Source organism: Cibotium barometz, chromosome 1 (genome assembly GCF_041138505.1).
Source record: "Cibotium barometz isolate CiBa-2024 chromosome 1, ASM4113850v1, whole genome shotgun sequence".
In the NCBI taxonomy this organism is placed as follows: domain Eukaryota; kingdom Viridiplantae; phylum Streptophyta; class Polypodiopsida; order Cyatheales; family Cibotiaceae; genus Cibotium; species Cibotium barometz.
In genome coordinates, this window is record NC_141046.1 from 14,249,245 (window position 1) to 14,268,203 (window position 18,959).

An 18,959-nucleotide genomic window follows, 5' to 3' on the forward strand; every position below is an offset into this window, starting at 1 on the left:
CCTTTGCTTCGCTTCCCCACTCCGGCTACACACCCTTCTCTCTATATGCCCCTCTTTTCCCTTTGCTTGCCCTTCCCCACTCCGGTTGCGCACCCCTCACGACTGTGTTGCCTGTGTCCTTCCGCACTTTGGCTGTGCACCCCTCCCTCTATATGCCCCTCTTTTCCCTTTGCTTGCCCCCCCCCCTTCATCAATCTGTTGCCCTCACGCCCTTCGTCAATCTACTGCCCTCATGACTGTCGCTTGTCCACCCCCTCCCCCCCCCCACTCCGGCTGCGCACCCCTCCCTCTATATGCCCCTCTTTTCCCTTTGCTTGCCCTTCCCCACTCCGGCTGCGCACCCCTCACGACTATGTTGCTTGCGCCCTTCCCCACTCCGGCTGTGCACCCCTCCCTCTATATGCCCCTCTTTTCCCTTTGCTTCCCCCCCCCCCCCCCCCCCCGCGGCCCCCCCCGAGGATGAAATACATAGCTCACTTTTGATCTGAAACGTTGCGCAAGCTTCCCCCCTCACAACGACTGTGTTGCCTGTGCCCTTCCCCACTCCAGCTACACACCCCCCCTCGCCCCCCTTTGTCAATCTGGTACCCTCACGGCTGTCGCTTGCCCCCCTCGCCCCCCTTTGTCAATCTGCTGCCCTCACAATTGTGTCGCTTCCCCCCCCCCCAACTCACTTTTGATCCAAAATGTCGTGCAAGCTCCTGCTAGCTCTTCTTCCTCAGGACTGTGTCGCCTGCGCCCTCCCCCACTCCGTCTACGCACCCCTCCCTCTATATGCCCCTCTTTTTCCTTTGCTGCCCCCTCCCCTTCCCCCCTTCGTCAATCTGCTGCCCTCATGCCCTTCGTCAATCTACTGCCCTCACGACTGTCTCCCCCCCCACCTCCCTCCATATGCCCCTCTTTTCTCTTTGCTTGCCCTTCCCCACTCCAGCTGCGCACCCCTCATGACTGTGTTGCCTACACCCTTCCCCACTCCAGCTGCGCACCCCTCACGACTGTGTTGCCTATGCCCTTCCCCACTCCGGCTGCGCACCCCTCCCTCTATATGCCCTCTCTTTTCCCTTTGCTTGCCCCCTCCACCCCCCCCCCCTCTTTTCCCTTTGCTTGCCCCACTCCGGCCACGCACCCCTCCCTCTATATGCCCCTCTTTTCCCTTTGCTTGCCCTTCCCCACTCCAGCTGCGCACCCCTCACGATTGTGTTGCCTACGCCCTTCCCCACCCTCGGCGAATCTGTGGGAGATTCTCCATATCTTCGGATAGGTATGCTACTGTGTCATCTGCAAACTTTGGGTGCACCAGCTCCTCCTGAGTATGGATGGGGGAGATGCAATCCCTGGAGCTGAGAGAAACTCCTCATGGCCTCGGTGACAAATAGAAAAAGGTAAGGTGCGAGTGGACAGCCCTACTGGACCAACCGAGAGGGGGAATTTGTCACCTTGGGCTCCTTGAATGAGAACCTGACTGTGAGAGGCTGAGTAAAGTCCTAAAACACCACGGATCCACTCCATTGGGAACCCCATTTGATACATCATGCCACGAGAAAGCTCCAGTAAAGTCTATTATAAGCTTTCTCAAAGTCTAGGAGGAGCACAAGCTTCCTGCTGTCGCATCCTGGTTGAAGCTCTTGGTCACCTATGAGAAAGTGAAGATATTGTCCAAATGCTTCGATGTTTAACAAAACCTGTATGAGTGTCATGGATCAAGTCAGGGAGGAAAGGCTGAAGTCTCCAGGTGATGGCCTTGGCCAAAATCTTGTAGGCAACCCCAAGGAGGGTGATGGGTATCACGTGCCCATCTTAATCCGGTGCCACGTAGACATGATTATTCCTTACAGCCGTCATAAGGGCAAAGTTAGAGGTCATATATGGGTAGTTTGGAGCCAATTTGGTGGTTTTATAGGTGCCTGGAGGTACCTAGGACATGCATCAATGGTTGGGACATATTATGGGCACAATATGAACACATTTTATGACATTTTTGATGACTTTTTATGGCCTGAAAAGTGAAAACCGACCTGATTACGACTTGCTATCACTTTACTATATAAAGGCAGGTCATGGGTCATTCACAATCATTCAAAGATAGAGATTGCAGAGCCAAGACCAAGGACATGCAGTCTAACAGTTTGGATCAGCCAAGTACATCTCCAAATCAGTGTATTCCATTAACGCACAGTGGAGGACAGTAAGCATAAGTTCATTCATAGCATTCATAGTCTAGATCTACATTGGATCTATGACAATCATTGTAATTACTAATTCATTCAGTAATATATAGTAGGAGTGGGCTAGGTAAAGCGTGAGTCTCTCTCTTCTCCTTCTCTCTTGTCTATGTCATGAGCATATGAATAGTGTTAATCTTTATTGCTTTGCATTAATTATCATTAAGCACGCTTCCACATAGTAGTCATGTTACAATGGGTCTCCAATCTGTCACCACCCACCTTAGGAATCAAGTGAATCAAACCCTCTGAAAGCCTCTCTAGCATGGGACTTGTGATCATAATCTCATTGAATGCTGCTCAAAGGCCGTCTTCCATGAGAGCCCAGTGGCGAAGAAAGAAGGAAACTAGAAGCTCGTCCGCCCCCAGGCATTTGCATCCCTAGGGAGAGCCGTCGCTGTCTCCACCAGCTCCTCTGCTGTGAAGGGAGTCAATAAAAAGGTCCAGAGAGCGGGGGGAACCACCTCTCTCGTGTGCTGCCATACTCTCTCGCGCATGTCCACCACCTGTGGGGATACGGGGCTTTTGTGAGGAGGGATCGAAAAAAATCAGTGGCAATGGCTCTCACATGGGGGGGGGGGGGGAGAAACAATAGCTGCATGCAACCTTCGAATACCATCTCTCGGCCTATGGGGGCATGCAATCTCAAAGAAGTTCCCCCGTGACTCTATCTCCGACTTGTACTTTGACAAAGTGCCAAACAATGAAAGAGAACTGAAGTTCACAAATACAGGATGTACAAGAACCGAAGGAAGGGTGGAGTAGGCAGCACGAGCCATACCGTACGTGCAACCAATATCCCAGAATATGCGGAAAAACGAGATGATACAACTGAGGGAAAAGCCCATGCTTATATAGCACCTAGAGAGCCTAGTCAGTCAGCATAAAGCAGGTCGAGTGGGGCATAATGTGGAATATGCTAGAAACGGTGCCAAAAAATGTGAGAAAAATCCAGAAAAATATGGGAAAATTTCCCATGGTGGGGGGAGGTCCTCCAAAGGTGCAAGAACAACGGGGCCCCTCCAACACCTCCTCTTCATCTCCACTCAATAGGACCGATATTGGCGCGTGGAAGTAAGTGATCCAAAGTTTGTTTGGAAAGCGCCTTGGTGAAAATGTCCACCACATTGTTCTTGGTAGGACAATACTCCAGTGTTGAGGTACCGAATGCCGAGTAGTCACGAACCTTATGATAATGAATGTCAATGTGCTTGGATTCCGAGCAAGATCCATGGCACTCTGAATGTCGGAGTAAGAATCTGGGATCAGCTTCTAGTCTATGATACGAGCGATGAACATTCAATTCATGAATATCTTGAATCCATATTGTACAGGGAGACACCTCTCTCGCTATTGCAAAAATGAGATTTAATCGGTGTACGCTCTCTTTCGAGATGAAATTTCCATGTACATTATTGAAATATGATCGATTGTATAGCAACTTCCTTAGTGGTAGCCTCATCAACGGAAAGTAGGAATTGGATGCTACATCCCTAATAACGGAAGATCGTCCAGTTTCCACCTTTAGATGGTAATAATCCTGATTAGAGTGAGATAGGTATGTCACTACATGACATATTGAGAATGCCTCTTCGTCTTGTTGTTGCTGAAAATAGAATATTTCTCTCGGGAGCGAAAAGAGCCAAAACATTAGATCTTTCTTGTGGGGAAGGTTCATGATCAATCTCATTGCTCGATAAATCAGAATTGGAACTCAATTTTGACTCATACTTGGAAATAATCTTATTCGTTACTAAATATTGAGCCAATAGTTCTTTCTTACTATTAAGGGTAAGATAAAAAGAGTGAGAAATAATGGAATGAAAACGAAGAAGGAAGAGAGGAAGCGAAAGACTCCTGAAAGATCTATCAGTATCATTCTCGTGTGATGACTACCGGAAGTATGCTGTTTCGGTGAACGATTTTTCCAGAAGGGACAACGATGTAATGGTTCAATCTTATGCAAAGTAACGTAACTATACCATTTCATAGAATGGAAAGAAGGGAACCCAAAAATGGTTCGAAGAGTTGAGTGAGGGAATAACTATGACCATTCTTCAAGAGAGAGATTAGAATATCTAAAAGTCACCAAATCTTGTTCAATTTGCTGAATAGACAACCCATACGAGATGGATACTATCTAGAAGAAGCGGCTCTGCCAATAGTAATATATATATATTGTCCAGGAGAGCCCTTAACCCTTTTCAATTATTAATTATTCCATCTCTAGTCGGTTAGAGGTGGGTCATATCAATAGATAGAGAGAGAAAGGTGGCAGGCCCGTGTATCAGGATATTGCTGGAACCTTCCGCCCGATCGGGCAACACGGGCGGGAAAGCTGAATGGGTCGAAAGATCCGTGTTTGGTTTGGGAAGAGATCATTAATCTTTGAGAATCGAAGGTATATGATCCACTTTCATTGATCAATTTCTTAGAGAATCGTAAAAGAACAATTTTGAACACTATTTCGGATGCGGAGGAACGTTATAAGGAAGCTACCAAGAAACTTAAGGGGGCTCGGACCCGCCTGCAACAAGCAAAAGTTAAAGCAGGTGAGATCCACATAAATCAACTTACGCAGATGGACAGGGAACAGCGGGATCTTGTTGATGCAGCTGATGAAGATTCAAAAAGATTAGAGGATAGTAAAAATTATACCGTTCGTTTTGAGAAACAACGAGCAATTGAACAGGTTCGACTCAGCAAGTCTCTCGACTTGCATCGGAGAGGGCTCTGGAAAGTCTGAATAGTCGTTCGGATAATGAATTGCATTTGCGCATGATTGATTATCACATCGGCCTACTCAGGGCCATGGAAAACGCAGCCGATTAGCCTTCATTTCATTATGGAACAGGTTTCATTTTTCCTTTTCCTTCTTTCAGTAAGATACTTTGACAAAAACGGTAATAAACATTCGACCTGATGAGATTAGCAGTATCATTCGTAAACAAATTGAGGGATATGTTCCAGAAGTGAAGGTTGTTAATATTGGCACTGTACCTTAAGTTGGAGATGGAAGCGCCCGCGTCCATGGCCCTAACAAAGTAATGGCTGGTGAATTGGTAGAATCTGAAGATGGTACGGTAGGCATTGCTCCGAATCTAGAATCTGATAATGTTGGGGCTTTACCGACGGGTGATGGCTTAACTATACAAGAGGGAGGTTCCGTAAGAGCAACGGGAAAGATTGCCCAAATACCAGTCAGTGACTCCTTTTTGGGTCGTGTCGTAAACGCTTTGGCTCAACCTATTGACGGTAAGGGTCAAATCCCAATATTGAGGCCCCTCCAACACCTGCTCTTCATCTCCACTCAATAGGACCGATATCGGCGCGTGGAAGTAAGTGATCCAAAGTTCGTCTGGAAAGCGCCTTGGTGAAAATGTCCGCCACATTGTTCTTGGTAGGACAATGCTCCAGTGTTAAGGTACCGAATGCCGAGTAGTCACGAACCTTATGATAATGAATGTCAATGTGCTTGGACTTCGAATGGAAGACCGGGTTCCGAGCAAGAGCCATGGCACTCTGAATGTCGGAGTAGACAATGATAGGCATCGGAGGAGGGACAATATTCCAGTGTTAAGGTACCGAATGCCGAGTAGTCACGAACCTTATGATAATGAATGTCAATGTGCTTGGACTTTGAATGGAAGACCGGGTTCCGAGCAAGAGCCATGGCACTCTGAATGTGGGAGTAGACAATGATAGGCATCGGAGGAGGGACATGAAGATGATCAAGCAACTGATAAAGCCACAGAAGCGCTTTGACTCTTTCAAAGTAAGTACAATACTTTGCTTTTGTTGAAGAATCGGCAGTTGTACGCTGCTTCTTCGTTTGCCAAGAAATAAGTCCGGTACGAAGTAAGTAACAATAGTAGACCTCCGGGTATCTCGATCACTTGCCCAGTTGGAATCTGAATATCCAACCAAATCTAGACTAGAGCCATATGAAATCCCATTTGTCAAGGTGTCCTGTATGTATTTGAGAACACGAACAACAGCTTGGCTATGAGCAGGATGTGGGAGCTGAAAGAAACTAACTTACGATACTAATGCCAGGTAGACCCCCCATGCCAAGAAAATAGTTAAGTAGACCAAGATTGGTCATCTCAAAGGTTTGACTCAAAAGATCCATAATCGTAGCAATGCGGTCAGGGTCGGATCCAGTGAGAATAAGATCATCAATGTACAAAATGATAATCACAATGTGATCCTCCTCTATCAAAACATAAAGGTTAGTTTCCGTAGGAGTTCTCTCAAAGGAATGAGAGAGAAAGAAAGCATCCATCTTTTGGTACCATGCCATGGGAGCCTTTAAGGCCATAAAGAGCTTTCCGTAGAAGATAAACATGGTCTCAGAAACCATCGTGGATGAAGCCATGGGGTTGTTCAACATATATTTCCTCCTAAAGGTCCCCATTGAGAAAGGCGGACTTGACATCCATTTGAAAGATGGGCCAATAGAAGTGAGCAACAATGGCAAGAACAGTCTTCAAGAAGTCTTCGCTTTCCTTCTGGGCATAGCCCTTATTTGTCGAGTGAACCATCGGCAAGAAAATTCACTTTATAAGTCCATTTGACGCCAATAACCTTCTTATGAGAAGGGCGGGGATCAAGTTCCCATGTGTGATTTTTGTTAATGGCATCCCATTTCCGCCTCTGTTACAAGGCGCCACTCAGGAATTTGTAAGGCCTCCTTTGGTGTAGAAGGCTCCGCATGATGCATCAAGGAAGTCATCAATGCAAAATTAATTGTAAGCATGCCAACACTCTGAGGTTGTAGTCTGGCAGATCTCCTCAATCCGGATGGAGCAAGGACTTAAGAATTGCACAATGTAGAGTGAAGCCACCACGGAGGGAGAGAGGTACCCGACGGAGGTGGAGGAGAGGTAAGAACCAATGGTGATGAAGGCGTCGATGAAGTTGGTGGTGATTCCGGGGATTTGAAAGTCTCCGAGGTTTCATGAAAGTGCACGTCTCGAGATAATATAACTTTCTCTTTGTTGGGATCCCAAAGCCGGAAGGCTTTGGAGTGTTCGCTGTAGCCGACGAAGATCATTGGGTCAAACTTCGTTCGATGAGAATCGGGAACATGCATCACATCCAAAAACATGGAAATGAGAAACTCATGGCCTTCTCCCAGAATTAACCTCCTCTGGAGTCTTCCCATCGGCCCCCTTTTTGGGGGAACGGTTGATGACGTACATAGCAATGTTGATTACTTCAGCCCAAAACTTTTGAGTAAGTTTAGAATGAGAAAGAAGAGATCGAGCCATCTCAATCATAGTCTTGTTCTTCCGTTCTTCTATCTTGTTCTACTGAGGAGTGTGGGGAGTAGAAAATTCTCTGTATGCCGTGGGAAGTACAAAAGTTAGGGAATGCTCGAGAAGTAAACTCACCACCATTGTCGGAGCGCACTTTGATGACTTTGAGGCTAGTGTCAGCCTCCACCATAGCAACCCATTCCTTGAAGGTTGTAAATGCGTGAGATTTGTAGGACATGAAAAAGACCCAGACCTTCCTAGAAAAATCATCCACCAATAAGAAAAAGTATCTGGCTCCTCCAAGTGTGACCGTAGTCATAGGTCCGCTCAAATCCATGTGGACAAGCTAAAGAGTGGTGGAAACCTTGAAAGAGGCTTCCTGTGGAAATGAATCGCGATGTTGCTTGCCTTGAAGACAAGCTGAAGATCAGTGGAAGCCTTGAAAGAGGCCTCCTGTGGAAATGAATCCCGATGTTGCTTGCCTTGAAGACAAGCTGAGCAGAGATGCGTGACATCCGACGTAGTCGAGGGCAAGCCTTCCACCATTTGGCGGGAGACAAGAAGCTCAAGTGAAGAGAAGGGAAGATGCCCATAACGGGCATGCCAAAGAGTAGTATCCTCCTCTGTGAGAAGAGCCTGATGAGGAGGCTAGAAGTTGGAATAGATGAGAGTGATCGAGATTGGGTTCCTTTTGAAAACTAGTGATCTTGTAAAGACCCGAGCGATAATCTTGTGAGAGTCTCTGTGAATGATCTCCAAAACTTGATCATCGAAGTATAAGCCAAAACTTGATAAACTTTTGGGGCTATCTTAGAGACAAAAAGTAAGTTTTTGGATAACTTTGGAACATAAAGAACATTCTCTAGGTTTTGGGGCCTCCTTGAAGGAGTAACTAGAGGAATATTACCCATAATCCGTGTATCAACAGGTTGATTCTTCGCAAGTCGGACCTGTATAGAGACAGAGTGAAGAGTCCCTCCAAGATATCCTTGTTGTGAGTCATGTGAGAAGTAGCCTCGGAATTGACAATTCCTCAAGAGAGGTAGTAGCCCGTGCCTCAGTGGATGAGATGCACTCTTTGACTAGAACAAAGGCCACATCTTTTGTCTTTGTGTTTGGATTCTTTGTCGTTAGAGTCCCTTTGTTTTGACTTTTTCTCCTCGTCTCTCTTCTTCTTGAAGCAATTGAGCCGAAGATAACCTGCCTTGCCATAATAGTGGCATTTCCTCTATGTAGATTTGCCCTTATCTTTTTCTTTATCTTTATCCTTGGAGCCTGAAGCAGACTCCCCCTTGGATTTGCTGTCGTGGGTATTACCTCCTTTGGGTTGCCACTTGGGCTTCCCTTTGGCTGTCCTGAAGCATGCCAATTACCGCATCCATTGGGGGAAGAACAAGGCGAGAGGCAATGGTAAAGGATTGATAAGATGGAGGAAGTTTGCCCACCAGTAACTCAATGACCCAAGATTGCTTGTTGTTTACGGATCTTCTTGAGTTCTTGCACTCTGGCCATGACATCATCAGTCTATTTTAATAGACACCGTCATTATTTACTTGACAAGTTTATTTTAATAGACACCCTATGGGCCCCCAGTCATAGGATGTCTTGGTAATCTTCAAATCATTGAGTTGGGCTTTTAAATGAAGCTTGCGGCTGTAAGTGTTCCTCTGAAAACGGGCTACAAGTGCATCCCATAATTCCTTAGAGGTTTGGGCAGCTTTATCCATACCGGAAAATTCCGAGAGATTGGCTGGTTCAAGTTGTAGGAGACGATTGTGCATGCCCGAAGATCCATGCTGGTCCAGGAATTCATAGTATGTGGTGAGTTAGTTGCAGGGTCGGGCTTTGGAGTAGAAGCATTGACAAACCGCCAAAGATCAAGGCCCACCAAAAGGTAAAAAATGGCATCCTTCCACTAGGGATAATTGGAGCCATTAAATTTGGACTCCTCCAGCTTGGGAATGGTGAAAGTATTTGCAGCCATCCTATAGACGCCTCCTCCTCTGAAGCCTCAAAAAGCGCAGCCTGCAAGGTTGAAGAAGTAGGAAAGAGAGAGAGGATTCTTAAGGGTGGGATAGAAAAGGTAGAGGCTGTCCGGACAGAAACGCAGCCCTTTGAAGCTGAAAACGCAGCATGGACAGAAGCGCAACCCTCTGGAGCATAAAACACAGCCTGTGGGTAAAAAAACGCAGCCTGTAGAGGCTTTTAAAATTTACAGCCCACCACCTCCTCTGGAAAAAAAAAGTAGGTGCTGCCTAGCAAATCCTCAGTCCTGAACCCACTTCGATACCATGACAAAGTGCCAAACAATGAAAGAGAACTGAAGTTCACAAATACAGGATGCACAAGAACTTAAGGAAGATCATATACATCAAAAGGTGGTTACAAAGCTGGAGTAGGCAGCACGAGGAACACCATAGGTGCAGCCAATATTGGAGAAGATGCGGAAAAATGAGATGATACAACTGTGGGCAAAGCCCATGCTTATATAGCACATAGAGAGCCTAGTCGGCCAGCATAAAGGATGCCGACTGGGGCATAATGTGGAATATGCTAGAGAAGGTGCCAAAAAATGTGAAAAAAATTTAGACAAATTTCCCAAGCTAGGGGAGGTCCTCAAGAGGTGTAGGAACAGCGGGGAGAAGCACCCTGAATAGTGGAGATGACCCCTTCAACATACTCCACCCTCCTCTCCTCAATGGATCTGATATCCGTACGGGCGGAAGTAAGTTGACTCTCAATCCACGGGCTCTCGAGGGAACTCGACGTTGTAGAGAAGGAAGACCCCTCCTCAAGCTCCTCTCTTGCTCATGAAATCCCTCCAATCTGTCCCGTGTTACTTTCTGCAAAAATCTGTTGATCTCACCAAGGCCCACGTCCAAGGTGCATGCGGCAGAACCTGCGATAAAATCCAATCCCGCCCATATTTGCTCTATCTTGTTGTAGATCTCGGGTCCTGTCAACGATTGTGATTGTTGACGTGCATTTTGTGCAACCACGTGTTCTTGTGCATCAGCCCCAATTGAGTCTTTTACATCAACATACTAGGTGCTCATCTCATCAATTACAACATCCCTGCTTACCCTCATCTCACGTGTGACAGGGTTGTAACATCATCTATATCCTTTTTGCTTAAGGGAGTAACCAATGAAAACACATTTTTCAGCTTTCGGATCCAGCTTACTACATAGCTTATTAGGAATATGTACATATGCAATGCATCCAAAAACTTTCCGGTGTGACAAATCTGGGTTTTTGCCACTGTACTTATCCTCTGGAGTCATACGGTTGTTGCTGTGGGGGGGTCATGTTCATAATGTAAATTGCAGTCGCAACTACTTCAGCTCCATAATGATGAGGCATGCTCTTCTCAGCCCTTAATGCAGGAGCAACTTTTGTGCCTGTTCTTCCTCTGAGCAACTCCATTTTTAGCCAGGTACGAGATAGAGGTTGTTTTTTCTAAGATAGACAAACCCACCTCTGCTCACTGCCCTATTGCACGTTGCCATATGGCCTCCTACCTGTACCGCCCTACTTGTACCGGCCTGGTGACGTGGCCTGTACAGCATGCTGACGTGGTTGTATAGCTTGCCATGTGGCTTGTACGGGCTGCTTGCACAGGTGGTTGTGCAATCTTACCCTCCATCTATGCTGTCTATGCATGCCATAAGCTACACGAAGCATCTCTGTAGCCATATAGATGTTTGTTTTTCTAGGGTTTTAGATCTGCAGATCTCTCTCGTATAATTCTTCTATCTCAGAATTCATGTGTTTCCTTACATGACATGGCATGTACGGCTAGCATGCTGATGTGGCTGTATAGCCTGTCACATGGCTTGCACGAACCGCCTGTATAGGCTCTGGCCGCCTGCCCCATCTATGTTGCCTATACATGCCATAAGCTATACGAAGCATCTTTCAGCCAAGTACAAGATAGAGGTAGGGTTTCCATGGGAAAAAAAAAGGGAGTGGCATCTTTCAGCCACTCCAGTCATACCCTCTAGCCGCATGCTCCATCTATGTTGCCTGTACATGCCATAAGCTACATGAAGCATCTTTCAGCCTAGTACAAGATAGAGGCAGGGTTTCCATGGAGAAAAACAACAGTTTCAACCTCGTTTTTTCTAGGGCTTGAGATCTGCACATTTCTCTCGTATAATTCTTCCACCTTAGAATCGATGTGCTTCCTAACATGACAGCAAAGCATCAACTTTTTTTGAGATGAGAGCTTAGGCATGGTGGTTCTTGCGAATCCATGAAAAGCAAAACAAAAAAGCTTATTGAGACTTCATGTGCATTACGATACCTTCCGCATTTAGGGTGCTGTGAATACCCAAAGATATCCTAAACACAAGAAACACATGATAAATACAAACCCAAACCCCCTAAGAGGGGTGCATGCTAGCTCACCTCCCAGTCATAGGTTCTATGCTTCGATCGAACCTTCCCCAAGCCAAGGGCCAAGGTATGACTCCCACAAATCCATGCGTGATAGCCTGGCGATCCTACCAACTGCAAGTGCCTCATAGAAGCCCATGCGTGTCAGGTGCGTAACAGTGATATACATGTGATCACACTTGGCTCTGTGTAGTGAGTCACTCTGGGAAGCATTAGTATACTGACCCATTCCCAGTGGTGGTTACTCATGTCTTGTGGTACTGTGACACAAAGTTGGGGGTTTAACTTTGGTCACGTCTCAAACCCAAAAGTTAAAGAAGGAGAGGCGGTCTCGGTGTCAAAGAAAGAAACAGAAAAAAAACTCTCACCTCTATCTCCCTAGATTAAAAAAAATACGTAGACATCGAAGGTGAGATTGTAGTCCAGAAGAGGAAATACGAAAGACTCTTTGGGGAAGCATTAATTTGAGCCAAGCGATCAGCTCCAAAAGTGAGGGCAAGTCTTTGATGGAAGAAAATCTTTCGGCTCAATACGATGTGAATTGAAGTGAAAGGGGTATATATTGATACGGCTCATTTGGACGGATCGGATGGTTGGGTCGCATCATTTTCAAGAAAAGAAAGAAACCAATAAAACTTCCGAAAGTGAATAATTTGCTCTGAGATCAGACAGCTATAACTTTTTCTGTGCTACTTAAAACATAGTCTCAAAAACATCAATGGATAGAGCTTGGAAAAACAAAGATTTTGATATAAGTTTCATAGAAATCGGAGAAGCGAGCACAAAGTTATGACTGGTTTAGTAAGAAGTGTTAAAACTGTCCCAAATACACAGTTTGCTCTGATCAGACAACCATAACTTTTTCTGTGCTACTCAAAATAGAGTCTCCAAAACATCAATGAATAGAGCTTGAAAAACAAATATTTTGATATAAGTTTCATAGAAATCGAAGAATCGAGTACAAAGTTATGACTGTTTTAGTAAGAAGTGTCAAAATTGTCTCCCAGATACGCAGTCTGCTCTGATCAGACAAGCCAGCCATAACTTTTTTTTTGGTTTTTTTGTGTTGCTCAGAACAAAGTATTGAAAACATCAATGGATAGAGCTTGAAAAAACAAAGATTTTGATATAAGTTTCATAAAAAACAAAGAAGCGAGCACAAAATTTTGACTGTTTTAGTGAACAGTACCAAAACTGTCTATATCCGCCTGTAGCTATGGGGAGAGGCGCAACGATTTTCCTCACTAGAGAAGTAACTTCCAAGAGGATCCTCTACTCCCTAGGTCGCCCAAGGGAGCAGAGGATCCTCTTATAAGAGATCTGGAAGCAAGCTACTCATGTGGACACACTAAGCTCTGAAGTGAAGAGAGAAAAGATAGAGAAAGGAAGCAAAAGCTTGATTGAAGCAAAAGAGACTTCCAATTGGAGAGGACTACAAGAGTAGGAGAGCCTAATGCTTAAGGGAGATGAAAAAGCATAGGAGGAGCTGGATATAAGGCTATAGCATAGCTACAAGGAGAAAAAATCAGGTGCTTTAGAGGGAGGAGAGAGCCCTCTTTTATAGAGAAACTCTCACCCTGTTACATTTCTAGCCAGTAGATTCCTTCACCCCTGGTGACATAAGGACATGGGTCACCATCAATTGTCGTTTTGGGCACATTTTAACAAGTGTCCCATCTAAAGATGCTCATGAATCTTTTAAAATTGAAAAAATCAAGAGTCCTCTCATATGGAGTCCTCTTTTTCACATGTCAATATTCTCCATATTCCACTTAGGATTTCTAGAAGGATTCCTCTTGATCCCACACTTCTCCACATGCCCTTCATGTGCTTGGCATTTGGTCTTCATATTTTTTAAGTATCTTATTGAGTCCATGTAGACATTTGGCCCACCCTAAATACATGACTCATTTCTATCTTCACAATACAATCCAATAATATTTCACTCTCAAACCACTCTATTTCCATACCAAAGTATTTATAATTCGTACACATGGTATTTTTAATGATTCACTCCACTCATACTCATATCCACAATCATTCTACTAATTATTTAATTAGTATCAAGCCCATATTTGTTATTACATGAGATAAAGTAGTCGTCATTAAATGATTGACAAGCCGCAATGAGATTAGCCGCCAAAAGCCATCTCCCGCCGCTAGCTTCTCCATCACGCTTCTCGGTTCCCATGTCTCCATGGCTAGCTTCTCCATCACATTGTGGGCCCTGCAAGATTCTCCCACAAGTTTCCACCTTATTGTTATTCTGAAAAAAAAAAATCAATTTTTGTTGTCACAGTACCTAAGGCATGAGTTACCAATGCCTTGTGGTACCCTTTCCCAGAGTCCCAATGTAGATATCTAATAGGGCATCCACCATGGTGAGTGGGACTGGATTGATGTGACTAATCCTGTGAGGAGCATACCTTTATTCATCTTGGACAGACCCAAAGTTCCCAATGTTAGACCTCATTGGGAGGCATATGACATTGCACCCCCCATTAAAAGGAGATTCTTGTAGAGACTCTCACACTCGTATAGGAGGAGCCATATATCCTACTACTGGTTGTTTCTACACGGTGGAGATCTATTTTTGGTGTGGACTCCTCTTGTCCTAGTTGCCCATAGAGATTGTGTTTAACTGCTTATGGGAGTGCAAAGGAGCACTAAAGATCTGGGTATCTATAGCCCAGCTCTTGGGCAGATTTGTTAGCACATTCATCCCCAGTTTCTGCTCATATTTGGTGTCCCTTTTGGTCAGCCCTTGATTGTGGGCTGGCCACCCTATTTTTGTACATTTTTCTGGGATTTTTTCCATGTCGGTTACCTTTTTCCCAGTCGGCCAGCCCCTCTCACTTTTCATATAGTCTAGTCTTTCCTTTTGCTCCCTCACTTATGAGACTCTCCCTGTCTCTTGCTTGGGATTGTATCATTTCAGTATATTCAGCATAGTTGCTCCATATCTCTCTTCCTCTTGCACTCTCTGCTCAGCACACTCTAGTGCTTGTTTGCTTCTGCTCTGTGCACTCATTCAAGATTGAGGAGTGAAGCTTCTTTTTGAGGGCATGGGAGAAGATGCTGTTATACTTCAAAGATGTTTGCTTCAGGTTATCTCCCTGTTTTTACGATACGCACCACCTCCGTTGAGTATTGACACCACTTGAAAGATTATTGCTAGTATCACAATGTGGCATATCTGGAAGACCAGATGCTCTCAGACTCAATATGGAGTGACAACGTTCATACTATTTTGGCCACCTGGGCCCGTATACATCTAGCCTCAAGCTATGATTGGGTCAACTTGGGTGGTGCAGATGGCATATAGTGTGTTGTGATGGTTGTTGTAAGCAAGCCAGTCACGGGGAAGGCATTAGCTTTCCCTCCCCTCTGCCCCCCCCCCTCCCCCCCCCCCCCACACACACACACGCCCGCGCGCGCGGACACACACACACACACACAACAACAACAACAACAACAACAACAACAACAACAACAAACCCACAAAATAAACCCCCTTCCATGGGCTTATTCTAGTGTGATTTGCAATTATGAAGTTGTTCGTGCATAGTGTGCCAAACTATCAGTCGAGCGGCCCATGATGTGAGTTTTGAGACTATTGGTTTCTGAAACGCTGCTAGGGAGGCTCTCGGTTTCCCTGCAGCTGCTAATCAAAGTTTCAGTTTTTTCTCTGATAACACAGCAAACGGCCTTCTTCACCAAAGGAGGAGCTAAGGCTTTGGTGGTCGATTAAGCGCTAATTTCTGAACCTTATAAATTGATACCAATGCCACATTTCTGAGTTGTATAGTTGATACTAATAATGCCCATCTACTGAGGTTCTAATCTTTATTTGTATCAACCTGCCCAGCTGCTGAAGTTCCAATCTTTATTTGTATCAACCTTGGGTGCCTGTTTTGTAGCGGGTCATGGGAAGCTTGTTCCTACCCCCCCCCCTCCCACAAATCAAATCCCTTTCCCCGGGTTTATTCTAGTATCCTGTGATTTGTCATTTGCATAGTGTGGTGAAGTACTGGACAGGGGGTCTTCATAAGCTACCATTTTCATTCTTGTGCTTTCTGTAACACAGGTAGTTTCAGACAAGGATATGGTGAAATTGCTTCAGAAAGAGGTGGCTCGGTTAGAGGCAGGGCTACGGGTTCCGGATAATGTATTGGGAGACTCTTCAGAGACTCAATCATTGCTAAATGAGAAGGAGGCTGAGATTCAGCAGGTTATATAAACAAATATCCATCAGATGATTTTAATGAAAGCTTTGTGAGGGCGTGTAAGTAACAAGATTGATTAGCAGCAATGCAGATGGATCATGGGTATTAATGAGTACTAGCTTATTTTCATCTACAAATGCAGCTCCGAGCTGAGGTAAAAGAGCTGCACTATCAACGAGACCTTGCACAAGCTGAGCTTGATGAGCTGCGGAAACGGCTTGCAGAAGACGAAGAAGCCAAGAAAATGGTATACAAGCTCTTTACAGCTAAACTAGGTGTGGTGATTCTACCATTTGCACTGATCCTTACGATTTTCCATTGTGTTTTGCAGGAGCAAGATAGCTTCTTTCCATCTCCTGTTCTGTTATCGCCATGGACACCTGACACTGTCATGCAGGGGTCTGCAAATGACATGGTACTGTGTATGGGAACAACTACTGAGCTCGATAAAAGAACACCAAAGCAGAAGAACCCATCTCTAGCTAGGCAGTCTATGGTGAGACAATCACCAAGAGCTTCCATGCTGCTTATACAGGAGATAAGGAAGCTGGAGCAACTGCAGGATGAGCTTGGTGAAGATGCCAACAGGGCCTTGGAAGCTTTGCAGAAAGAGGCGGAGTGTCTACGGTTAGCTCAAGCTGACATGAATCACGATGCTGCATCCACCATTGCTAAGCTTCAAGAAGAGATACAGACACTGAAAGTGGGTGAAGCAAAGAAGGAGAAACCAGTGCCTTTGATCAGAGGGAGCCTTAAAGGCTCACTCAGGGAAGAAATCAGCAGGCTCCAAGCCATGGGAAGTGTGGATAGATCTAATGCTGATACCAAGATTGCCACGTTAGAAGAGAAGCTTGAAAGAGTGCAGCAATCCATTGATATTATGATTCTGAGCTCCAATGGTGCAGCAGATGAAGGATCTCCTGGTAAAATGAAGACTCTGGATAGCAGGAGAAAGCATTCTATACCTTGCTCTCCACATACTACTTGCCAAAGTTTGGGATTTGAAAACAATGAGAACGACCCGCCTGATGGTGGTACATGCCCTCCAAGCCAGAAGCAGTCGCATTTTAAGAAGCCAGACAGAGACACAGGCAAACCCTCGAAGGAGAACACACCAACACATCGGAGGAACAATTCAGTGGACATAAAGAAGATGCAGAGCATGTTCAAGACCGCAGCAGAGGAGAACATCAGAAGCATAAGAGCTTATGTCATGGAGTTGAAGGAAAGAGTAGCCAAGCTCCAGTATCAGAAGCAATTGTTGGTTTGCCAGGTACAATGAGCTTCTAGGTTATGCCATGTATATGGGTTGTGCAGATGATCTAAAATTATGCCCATGTGTTTTCTTCCAGGTGCTTGAGCTGGAGGCTAATGGAGGCAGCACAGAAGATGATGAAACAGACATGGTTCAAATGGATGAAGAAACACCATCGCCTCCTGTGGCAGAGTCCCCAGAGAACTGGAAGTTGCTGTTCCAAAAAGAAAGAATGCAAATTGCACAGCTATGGGATCTTTGCCAGGTTTCCATCATTCATAGATCTCAATTCTATCTGCTGTTTAAAGGGGATCCTGCAGATCAGGTGTACATGGAGGTAGAGCTTCGAAGGCTGGCTTGGCTACAGGAGCATTTTGATGCAGCAAATGCAATCAATCCAGATGGTGATGTAGATGAAGATGGTGAATCGGCAAGTCTGGCAGCCAGGTAAGGAATCTCAAGGCTGGATTAACCTCTGACCTTAGGATTAAGAGTAATTAGAGAGAGGACAGGGTAAACATATCCAAAGCCACTGAATGTGTCGTGACATATACATATGTCTTCTGCATATGTCATTGACATATGCCATTTGCTGGTTTGCTAATGGTGTGATGGTGTGGCTTGCTTGTTTGCAGCTACTGGGCTTTGAGGAAGGAGAGGGAGCAGCTCGCCAAGAGGATGAGAACTAGCTTGACAGAAGAGGAGAGGGAGGACGTGTATCAAAGATGGGGTGTCCACCTGGGCGCCAAGCAGAGGAAAATGCAGGTGGCTTACAGGGTGTGGACAGATCCCCATGATCAAGCTCACATTCAAGACAGTGCAGAGCTGGTTGCCAGAGTTATGGGCTTTTGGAACCCTGAAAAGGAGGCTTCAAAAGAGATGTTTGAGCTGGCCTTCGCTCCTCCTAGCAGCAAGAAGCCATGGCTTCATGTTGGCTGGAACTCCATCCTCAATAACCTCAATGCTCTCAACATCTAAAAGATGTTATCTGGCTACTACTACTTGGTGCTTCTTTCCCAATCTTCACTTCATTATTTGGTTCCTGATAACCCCCCCACACATCCAATTTTTTGAAGGATGCTGACAACAGCACCCACAACACGCTGCAAATTGTCGTGTCAAGTGGGGTGATACGAAACAAAAACACAGACTGCGTTAACTCAAGTCGTATGTAGGATTGTTGAGGAGCTTGTTGATGAATGATGTCATCAACAGAGTAGAAGAACAGAGTAGAAGTTGAGATTAACCCCCCTCTCATTTTTTAAAGTAATCTTATTTTTCCATTTTAGACAATAAATCTACCATTAAATTGAATTCTTAAATAATCTTACTTTTGTAATATATACATACTCTCTATACGAAACGCATAAGGATATTATTATATTGTGAACAAAAAGATTAATACGTTTGAGTTTATTAAAGTTAAGTTTATAAATTTTAATCTCTAAATTATATAAATATTAACTATTTGTATACATCAATTACCTTTGTTTAGGCTTTGAGCAGTGATTTTGTATGATATATTCATACTGTATAGAAGTCTCGTTTTTATACATTTTTGAGTACATATATATTAAAAATAAAGCTTTTATATATA

At 44.8% G+C, this 18,959-nt stretch overlaps 1 protein-coding gene across 2 annotated transcripts in view; it reads left to right on the forward strand.

The window, feature by feature from the left end:
- Positions 1 to 18,676, forward strand: part of LOC147641631 (kinesin-like protein KIN-7A) — a 34,941-nt gene extending 16,265 nt beyond the window's left edge. For both annotated transcript variants that reach the window (XM_086795774.1, XM_086795853.1), the window contains 5 exons: positions 15,969 to 16,112; positions 16,250 to 16,354; positions 16,439 to 17,380; positions 17,460 to 17,809; positions 17,998 to 18,676. In XM_086795774.1, coding sequence (XP_086651900.1) covers positions 15,969 to 16,112; positions 16,250 to 16,354; positions 16,439 to 17,380; positions 17,460 to 17,809; positions 17,998 to 18,340 — 1,884 coding nt within the window. In that variant the 3' untranslated portion in view covers positions 18,341 to 18,676. The remainder of the gene's footprint in view (positions 1 to 15,968; positions 16,113 to 16,249; positions 16,355 to 16,438; positions 17,381 to 17,459; positions 17,810 to 17,997) is intronic.
- Positions 18,677 to 18,959: the final 283 nt, after the last annotated feature.